Source organism: Etheostoma cragini, chromosome 1, assembly GCF_013103735.1.
Source record: "Etheostoma cragini isolate CJK2018 chromosome 1, CSU_Ecrag_1.0, whole genome shotgun sequence".
Taxonomy (NCBI): Eukaryota; Metazoa; Chordata; class Actinopteri; order Perciformes; family Percidae; genus Etheostoma; species Etheostoma cragini.
Genome location: NC_048407.1, coordinates 30,593,332 through 30,603,786, shown reverse-complemented (window position 1 = coordinate 30,603,786; position 10,455 = coordinate 30,593,332). Strand labels below are relative to the sequence as shown.

The 10,455-nt window shown below is 38.3% G+C and overlaps 1 protein-coding gene across 1 annotated transcript; it reads left to right on the top strand.

Moving 5' to 3' along the window:
• The first annotated feature begins 3,535 nt into the window (after positions 1-3,535).
• On the top strand, positions 3,536-9,585 carry htatip2 (HIV-1 Tat interactive protein 2). The gene is made up of 7 exons (XM_034869200.1): positions 3,536-3,934; positions 4,826-5,015; positions 5,091-5,198; positions 6,207-6,344; positions 6,463-6,524; positions 8,285-8,517; positions 9,327-9,585. Exons 1-6 carry the CDS (start codon positions 3,810-3,812, stop codon positions 8,514-8,516), a joined length of 855 nt encoding a protein of 284 aa, XP_034725091.1. The 5' UTR covers positions 3,536-3,809; the 3' UTR covers position 8,517; positions 9,327-9,585.
• The last annotated feature ends 870 nt before the right edge of the window (positions 9,586-10,455 follow it).

Below are 10,455 nucleotides of genomic sequence, written 5' to 3'. Positions count from 1 at the left end.
AGTGTTCACCTACTGCTTGAAAATTCTGACAAGCTGTTTAAAATTGGAGTCTGTGTCCAAGTGAAGACTTTGGAGACTCCAACCAAGTTTCAACATTTAGTCTTTGTCTTAAATACATTCTCATCTACACAGTTGTATTCCTCAGTTTAGTTTTATGTAAAAAGAAGCTGCTTTTCGCACTAACAATACAAAAAACAAAAAACTAAAATTATTTTAAAGAAGTCAAAATGATGAAAACTTTGAACCAGTTGTATGCACATTTCAGAAGGAATGAATGAAGAATTCTGTAATATCAGTTTTTTTTAATTGCAGTTTAGTTACAAGTATCATTAGGGGTCAATCCTAAATGTATCGTGTGTACTATTGAGCTGTAAGCACACACAAGATTGTTGTCCAAGATTGTTTTTGGACCTATTCTCAGCACAAGAAGTTTGGTAACTTTTTTGTGACCGAAAACAATTAAGATACTCTGAAGCTGAGTTACAACTGAAAACCCCAGTTCTCTGGTTCAGCTGTCAAGTTTATTTGCTCTATTTCTGATCTGCTGCTACACTATGATCCCCTCAGACCTTTCAGGTCATCTGGGATAGGTCTGCTTTCTGTCCCCAGAGTCAGAACCAGACAGAGGGAAGCAGCGTTCAGTTTCTATGCTCCTCATATCTGGAACAAACTCCCAGAAACCTGCAGATCCGCTGCTACTCTCAGTTCTTTTAAATCAAGGCTGAAGACCTTTCTTTTTGATGTTGCCTTTCTTTAAATGGTTGTTCATTTCTTTAATGTTTAATTTCTTGCACTGCACTGTGACTTTTATTCTTGTGTTTTATTGTTTGTTTTTTTTGTTTGTTTTTAACTGTTTGTTCTTTTGTTTTATCTGTTTTTGAACAGATTTTGTGTAAAGCACTTTGAATTGCCCTGTTGCTGAAATGTGTTATACAAATAAAGCTGCCTTGCTTTGCCTTGCCTATTGCATCCAGTGTTAAATTTTAATGTTTGCGCATTTCAGCCTCAACTGCAAAAATTGCATTAACACATGGTTTTGGTGTGAAGAAGCCGTCATATTACATGTGTTTTTGCGCCAAGGTCTCTAATCACGCGCAGATCCATTAACGTTAGCAAATGCCTAAAGCAGCAACTATATGATGCTTGAAGAGGATGTAGCGTTAAGAGCGAAAACAGAAGAGAGTAGTATGAAGCCTGAAAATCCGCTCAGGCAGGTTGTTTGGGGTGGTGGATGGGAACAATGCAGGACTTTCACCTAGATGACTGGGGTTTGTGTCCTGCTTGTCACGTTTCCTAAACCAAATTGTACAGTTCTTCTTTTCCTAAACCCAACTGTCCCATTCTTGTCCTGCGTGTCATGGAAACATACCTTGTTATAAGCCCACCCAGGACCTTTTCCTTAACCTAACTGTGTCGAAAGTGACGCCAAAAGTCCCGACCAAGCGTAACTGAATAAAGCATGTTTTTATAGGACGCTAAACGACACTTTTAGCATCAATAACAACGCCAACGGCACTTGACCAAGCGTCCATATTTTACGCGAAAGGAGTGAGAATGTGTTACCAGTACAGGTGAAACATATTGAACATCTACTTCAAAGAACCTCGCCATTGCATCACTAATTCATAATACATAGAGTAGAAGTATGTTCTGTGTGGGCAACATTATGTAATGCTTAGGAAATGCAAGAGGGACTGTGATTTAGGTATTAAGAATGTGAAAAAGCCCAAAAAAGCAACTCTTTATGATCCATATGTCCTTTAGTGCGAGCTAATCAATGGTCAAACGCAATCGACCACTGACCAGCATTGGTATTTCCACCTCCAGCAGTGGAGCTCTAAAAGGAAATTGAACAACGTTTCTGCCACGCACCCACTGAGGCTTAAGCCTTCTAACTCCAACTTCCTGTCTGATCAATGTGAAAAACAATGACTCAACAGGTGCAACAGACAGGAGCCCAGCAGTAGCTTTCCTCCCCACCGCTAGGCCCAATTAGCACCTGCGGCTAAGGAACAAAGAGGCGACATTTCATTTCAGCGGAGTGCCAGTTTAAGGCCTCTTCTCTCAACCTCAGCCTCTTTTCTTTCTGTCTCTTACTGCTGACATCTTTAAAGGATCATCCCTGGCTCCATCATATTCTATTAGATTGGGTCGATGCCTTGTGTTCAAAGTGGCAGGGGTGTTAAAAACATGGGGTGTTGATGAATTCATTGCATGTGACTAGACTTGCTTCCTTTGTGTGTTGGTTTTTGCTAATGAAACCCCCTGAAGGTCTGGAAAAAGGCAAAGACATTTTACAGGATTTAGTTCATACTCCAGGTCCAGGCTGAATCTCATGACCAAAAAACACACGTGTACTGCCATCCCGGACAACCTTTTAACTAAGTGAAGATACAATGTATCCTAAAACAAGTTAAAGGCCTTCTCATTTTTTGTTTGCAGTGTCTGATTTGTGTGAAGATAGAGAATCTCTCTCTCTTTCTCCTTTCCTCCATGGCTGCAAAACCCTTATTCTGTACAGCTAATAACTGTGCCATGTTTAAAAGAGGCTTTTCTTCATCCGTAGGATTTCCTTCAAATAGGGCCCTCACAGAGACATTTTCAAAGTGGATTTCCTATGTAAAAAATGCTCTTATTTCACAGCAAGCAACTGCACTGATGATGGTTGACAAGAAACAACATTGGCTGAAATCGGCTTGCATTTAGCAACTCGTGGTTCAGTGTCCTGCCCAGGGACACTGACATGGGGCCGGTGGAGCCTGGTGGGCGACCACTCCACCTCCGAGCCAAAGCAACTTCTCCAATGTTGCCATACATTCCTCCAAAAACAGAGACGCACAAGTGATGCCCCTTTATTGCTAAATCTCTAATTACTAATAGAAAGAATTGTGTGGGCTTTTCCATATGGGCACAAGAGATTTTATTTGAAAATTGGGCCAAATGTAGAGAACTGTGTGTAGTGTTTTGAAAAAAAGTGTGGTGTAGAACGGCAATCTGGGTGCAAAGCAGTGAATGTGCTTGTATTTTTAGAATTGTAATAAGTTCAGGGGGTGGGGACATGAGTTACAGGTTGTGGTCATTGTGTCTCAAGTACCAGTGATAGAGTGTAAACATTAAGAAAAACTGTTAACATTGGGGCACAATGTTTTCTTTTAAGTTTGAATCTGCTTTAAGAGGAATGTAGATGGCGTAGAGCTAATTTAATTTGTGTAAGGAGTGGGTTGGGCTTTATATTTCAACAATAAAATAATTTGTATAAGGGCATGGTGATGGTTAAAATAAACGTGTGTAACAGATTCCCTTGAAGGAAAAGGTTTGTATTTTTTATTTAATAATGGGAGATAATAATAGTAAGTATGAAACATCTAATGAATTAGATAACAATAAACTTAACAACCAAATTCAACAGGTTGACACTAATTACGCTGTAATGGGGCACGATATAGTGACTAGAGTGGAAGAAATTTCAATTGCTTACAGAATAGTTTAGGATTCTTTCAAGTGCGCATGCGCAGTACATAAAGCGTTGGATATGGTTGAGAGTGAGCATGACACTCCCAAGGCTCTCTTCCTTTCCGTTGAATTTAGCCTACTATCATATCCCTTTAAATTAATTAAGAATAAAGTTACAATTAACACAGTAGTGTCGTGAACTTGTGCCGCCTGACGCTGACGCTGACGATAGTTTCTATTTTTTTCCCCTCAGCATTTCGCCGAAGCACAAAGAGAGCACCGTCTGAACAGATAAAGCAACCAGGAAGTGATACAGCAATTCAATCTATGCTACCATGGATATTTAACAGATAGCCATGTCTGTTATGCAACTACTGGTCAACACCCTAGGAAATGCGACCGGGCTCATAACTGTCCTTATTTGTGTCATTGCAGCGCTTTTGCATTACTTCGACGACCCTGATCCGGTGAAATACACCAGGTAATGAACAGCGGTTATCACCCTAGCTTTTCTGCCAGCTAGCTAAACTTAACACAACGTTAAAAGCGTTAATTTAAAAAAAAGCGTCAAAATCACCAATTACATGTCGCGTAATGTTGCTAACTGCAAATATATCTAGGTAGTGTCTAATGTTGGCTACAACGGTCCCATATCTCTAGGACACCACTGTTTAAGTCGGAGAACCGAATCAAAGAGCAAACGTTAAACCAAAGGGCAATGGAAGTTACATTTCTTTTTTCAATACATGACCTTGTTAAACAAAACCACAAATTCATGGATTCGGAATTGTATGCATTCTCTCATATATTCGTCATGAATTGCATCTACTAGTTACCTACTAGTTTTTAAAAATAACACTCAGTTACTGCCGACTACCAATATCGAAACATTTGCACATTGCAACATTCATATTAGGGATGTACGATTCCGAGAATGTCACGATACGATTTTGATTCAGGTTTTTGATTCAAAAACGATTCTTGATTCAAAAAACAATTCATTGTATGTAAATGTAGTTACTTTTCCTATGTATGTAATATTAATGTGGATTTGTTATTTTACCTTTTATCATGTATGTTGTGTGGGATGTCTTTAAGCAACTGGTACCTTAAATGTCCCCTTGGGGATCAATAAAGTATCTATCTATCTATCTATCTATCTATCTATCTATCTATCTATCTATCTAGAATGTGATAGCAGTAGACATACAATACCCCAAAAAAATTAAAATGACTTTTTTGGAATTCATTGAATCAATTTTGAATCAGTAGAGCTTGATTTGCGATTCGAATATGAATCGATTTTTTTCTTTTTTCTTTTTGCACACCCCTAATTCATATGTTTACCAAGATCTATGTTTTTGGAACACAGCATGGCCGAGGACATGAAGACCCTGGAGGAAAAGTTCCGGCAGCAAAACAAAAGCTGTTTCATCCTTGGTGCCTCTGGGGAAACGGGCAAGATGTTGCTTCAAGAGCTGCTGGAGCGCAACATCTTCTCCAAGATTACTCTCATCGGAAGGAGACAGCTCACCTTTGAGGACAAAGCATATGCAAACCTGGTCAGTGAGTTAATTCTCTACTCAGTGTTAGTTAATTATGTTGATAGTGACATTCTATGTCTTTTATGCCTCCAGGTACAAGAGGTGGTTGACTTTGAGAAGCTTGATGATTATGCTGCAGCCTTCCAAGGCCATGATGTTGGCTACTGCTGCCTGGGAACAACCAGAGCAAAAGCAGGGACTGTAAGTTAAACTTTATAAATCCATATGTGGATACTTAACTGTTGAATCAATTAAGATTTTACTGTGGGTACTGTAGCACACAATAACCAAAATATAGTATACAGTATCTGTACTGTACTTTTTTCTTCTTTTTTTTTTTAAAGATTTTTATAGGGATCACATTACAATTTTGTGGAAACACTTGATTTTGCCCCCATTTTCATGAGCTGAACTCAAAGATGTAAGACTGTTTCTAAATGGTAAATGGTGGTCACTTACAAAGATTTAGACATTTTTGTAAACCATATTTGAGAGAAATAAGCCTTCTGTGTACATAGAAAAGTCTTAGATCTTTGAGTTCAGCTCATGAAAAATGGGGGCTAAAGTGTTTTTTTGCGTTTTTAAATGAGCTTTTTATGTCAGTTGTGACCAAGACACAGGATGGACCATCTATGTAATAGTGTTGCTTTTTCTAAATTAACTCAAACATGTCTTTAGTATTCTGCGATGTCTTGCAACCTACTGGCCTACATCTATGGCTATACCGATATATGATAAGCTTATACTGGCCACTTTATCAAAGCAGCAATGTTTAGCTTTACACATATGGACGAACAGTATGAAAAGAGAGTGCAACAATAATCACAGCGTTACCTCAATATTAATATGTTAAAAATGATGAGCTTGTGTTCATCACATTTAGTCAAATGTTTTTTTCCCCCCATTGTTTACACCTTCTCAGTTATTAATATCTGGATTTGTGATAGATTCTCGGAAAGATTTACTTGTCACTTTGACTTAACTGAAACAATTAACTATATCAATATGATCATTTTGTCACACTATTATTACATTGAAAGATCTTAAAGAAATATTGTCCAGCCCAAAATAATGTTACGTTATTGATTTACATTATTTTCTGACTTAAACAAATCAACCAGTAATGTTCTAATTAGCTTGATTCTTTGGCAGACACCTGTTACTGTCAATTGCATTCAAACTAAATCTTGTGTCTCTCTGTTATTTCAGGAAGGATTCATCCGCGTTGATCATGACTATGTTCTAAAATCAGCAGAGCTCGCCAAAGCAGGAGGCAGCACCCAGTTCCACCTGGAGTCCTCCAGAGGAGCTGATAAAAACAGCAACTTCCTCTACCTCAGAGTCAAGGTATCAGTATTTTATTTCCTCCCTCTACTGCATGCCAGTTTTTAAACTGAAGTATAACTGTGTATATCACTGAACAGTAACATTTGTCAATCACTGAAATCACTGTTTTTTTTCCTAGGGACAAGTGGAAGCAGAGATTGAGGCGGTGGGTTTCGACAGATATGCCATTTACAGACCAGGGTGAGCGATCTGTCTGCCTATCTATATACTCAATAATAATCAAACAATTTTACGCAACTTCCAAATCACCAAATGAGACGCGTAAAAAAAATCTCCAAACTAAAAAATACAGACATGAAGACATGATGTACAGAAGTGTTTTCTTATAGAGAAACCTTTAAACCACATCTTGTCAACTTGACCAATACCAAATATTTGCAGAGATGTGTGTGAAAATATGCATCCTCTTTTGTTAGGCGTGTGACATTATCTAAACGCACAAAATGCAATGGATTGTGGGAATGTGGAGAGGGATAATTACATCTGATAGCTGCTTGTAGTTCATATTGCAAAGTGGAACAAGGACTTTTCAAGTGATCCCCAGTCTTTTTTAGAGGGGTGGATTGTCAGACTGTAGTCTTTTATAAAGTCTTAGTGTATGGTCGGCATTCGTTAATATTTGGGATGCACCAAATCCATATTTTAGTGGTTTTGGCCGAAGAAGCCGAAACCAAATACCGAATCCAACTCCCATCCTCAATCCATTAACACAGTAAACTAATTAATGAAGTAAACAACGTCCACAGTTTTAATTCTGACTGTCCTTTCTTTACCGTACCTGAAGTAACTGCATTTTGGCGGCATTTAAAAAAAAAACTGGTTCTCATTTAATTTACGAGCCGACTTTATCACAAACACTACTACTTTCTTCTATGAGTTTTAAATAGACTGTATAAAATAGGTTTTAAAGCGCTCCCAAGAGCTGCAAAGCTCTCCCTTCTCTTCATTGAAGCCTCTATGTTTACAGGCTTGTGGTGATGGGCATCGTGCTATAGGTGCCAAAACAAATCTGCTTAGTTAAAATGATCCAGTAAATGTCCTTATGTTTTGTCTTTGTCAATGTCTTTAATAGAGCAAATAACGTTGTATCTTTCCGACCGTGACATTTCCCGTAGAAATGTGTAATTCTGACATTCCATGTAAGATTGAACACAACAAACAACATAGTCCGAGTCGATTGACTTCAAAAAGTTCGCCACTTCACTGGAACCAAAGTTCAAACACCTGTGGATGTCTGTCTTCTTTAGCCTGTGGGCTATTTAGGGTTTTCTCCTAGAACACGTCAAACACATTCTGCGTCTTGTGTTGACTGTTTACATATCTGTACTCATCATCATCACCATATGTACTTTTTTTGGACTGGTGTTATTGTTGAATACGTTGTGAATACATATTTCTAAAATTGTATGATGTTTTGAGTTATTATTACACAATACTTTTTCTGACCTTTTTGAATTCCCCGACTAATAACCCATATTACAAAAACTAATAAAAATTAAACCAAAACTAAGCATTTAAAAAAATGATAAACTAAACTAGCAAACCCACTTTAAAAACTAATTTAAAACTAATTGAACTGAATTTGAAAACAAAAAATTAAAACAAAACAAAAACAAAATAATGAAAAATGCTAAACTAACATAACCTTGTTTTGGTACTGCCAATTTGTTTTGTCATGGTCAAAAGAATTATGGCAGAGAATCGTGATATCAATTCTAAGAAGAAGAAGAGCATAAACAATACGCTTCACTAATGTGTCATGGACTGTGATTGAGGTTGTGTTGACTCCCCTGCTGCCACTTGTGACACCATGTGACTTTTGTTTGAAGTGACCTATTCTTTCCTCCACAGTGGAGGAAAGAAGTGGTTGTTAACCATCAAATAACTCAACCCGATCTAATCTACCAAATCATTAACACCTGTGTGTTTCTCTCCTATAGGGTTTTGTTGGTAGACAGGCAGGAGAGTCGGCCTTCTGAGTGGCTCGCCAGGAAATTCTTCAGTGCTCTTTCTGCTGTGTCTTCTACGTCCATGGCCATCTCGATCCAAGCAGTGGCAAAAGCAATGGTGGCAAACACTCTGCTTCAACCTGAGCAGAAGACGGAGATCCTGGAGAACAAAGCCATCGCCAGTCTGGGAAAGAGCACAGGGATAAAGCAGGACACAAAGTGAGGTTAGAAACATATTACCCATTTACACTGATAACTAGGGCGGTAATACAGTATACAGGGGGGTCTTAAAAAGGGCAACAGCATCAGTTTCAATACAGTCATTAAAAAATGCAATGCACTCATATAGGAGTAAATATTAATATTAAAAAAATATTAAATATAATGTATCTAATGCCTAAAAATGCTTATTTGTGGTTGTCATCTTGTGACAGTGTGGAGGAGAAAGAGAAGGGGGGGGTGGGTAGATAGCAAGTTGTTCACTGGTCTGGAAGAACAACACAACTTCTCCAGTTTGGCAGCAGCTGGGGTTCTGACCTAATGAGAGGGGAGAGGTGTTTCTGTATTAGCGGCTGGTATTCAGTGTAGAAGAGTGTAGGTACAAGCCAACTGTTTGGTGACGCCGTCTAAGCCTTATGTCATCATTTTTCATTGGTCATGGTAATACTGTATACCGCGGTAAAATAGGCAGGAGGTTTGATGGTATCAAAAGTTGGATACCACCCAACTCTACTGATAACACTTGATCAAGCAGTGTTTCCTGACATGGGACTGACCCGTGTTGGACTCCACTCCAATCTGATGACTATGAATGTCAGTCCATTTACATTTAGACACCGGACATCACACAAATGGACAATGTTTTGGCACAGCCCCCTTACGGCTGTGGTGAACATTTATAGAATGGACTCCCCAAACGAAATGCCAAACTGATTTAGCCATATTCCCTTTGCTCTAAAGCTGTACCTGTGCAAGGTTAAGCCAACATTACTGTGACTCTCTGTGTGACCTGTCCCCAAACATTTTTCTTTTCAGGTAATTTCAACAGATCTACAGAGAGGACTACATACTGCAAACACTATTTATATCATCACGATGTCAAAGGATTTTCACATTATTTAAAAATCGTATTGGGTTGCATTTATTAGGTCTTAAAATGATACTGTTATATTTTCATCAGGGAACTGTTGCAAGACGTTTCGATGTGCACATGTGTGCTCAGAGACAACCCACTAAACAACTGCCTTTTATTAAATGTTTGAATTTATTTTACACTATATTAAAATATTGGATGTCTTTAATCTTTTCATTAAAATATCATAAATATGTAACTGTGCGTGTGTGTTTGATTTTGATAAATGTTTCCATAATGACTATTCATATAAATATAAATGTCTGGTGTCCATACCCGTACGTCTACATCCACTGCACGCATAGACGATACCTATCCTTTGTTATATTACACGTAAGTAACTGTGTTTGTTCATTTTGATGGATTTAACAGGATCTATATGATTTTCTGTTTTTAATTGGATACCAGCAATGCAACCTGGTGAATCAAATTGGTGAATCAGGGTTTGGTTAGTAATTTTGTCTACATGTTTCTGAAACAGAATTGTGATCCTAGAAGTTATGAATTTAAGGTTTTAACTGCTGTACGGCCAATTTTAGTCCATAATGAATTTGAACCAATGAGCTTACTTTTCTTGGGGAATTTGTTTTATTGTAAGACAAATCATGTTGAAACCAAGTTTAACTAGGCATGTGCTAGCATGCAATGTCTAATATCTAGAATGTGGTGTAAACCCTCAAAACCCAACCAGCATGTGTGTTCATATTCAACCACCTCTTGTACGAACTACTCTTTTAAGATGTTTTTCTGTGTGGCATTTTAGGCCTTCTTTGTGACAGGACAGCTAAAACATGAGAGGGGGATTGACATGCGGCAAAGGGCCGAAGGTCAGAATCGAACCTGCAGCCGCTGCGTCGAGGATTAAGCCTCTGTACATGGACACGCGCTCCACCAGCCAAGCTACCCAGGCACCTACAAACCACTCTTAAAAGCATGTGTATTTCAGTTTGTGGCTTGACTTTGTGGATTGGTGTAAACAATAAAATCAAACAGAGCCAGTTCAAAAATAAAGAGTCAAGAAAACAATACT

Excerpts from the sequence above, each read along its gene's own strand:
- htatip2 (XM_034869200.1), top strand. The coding sequence starts at position 3,810 with ATGTCTGTTATGCAACTACTGGTCAACACCCTAGGAAATGCGACCGGG. Across the intron at positions 3,935-4,825 it reads GATCCGGTGAAATACACCAG|CATGGCCGAGGACATGAAGA; the intron begins GTAATGAACAGC and ends TTTGGAACACAG. Across the intron at positions 6,345-6,462 it reads TCCTCTACCTCAGAGTCAAG|GGACAAGTGGAAGCAGAGAT; the intron begins GTATCAGTATTT and ends TTTTTTTCCTAG.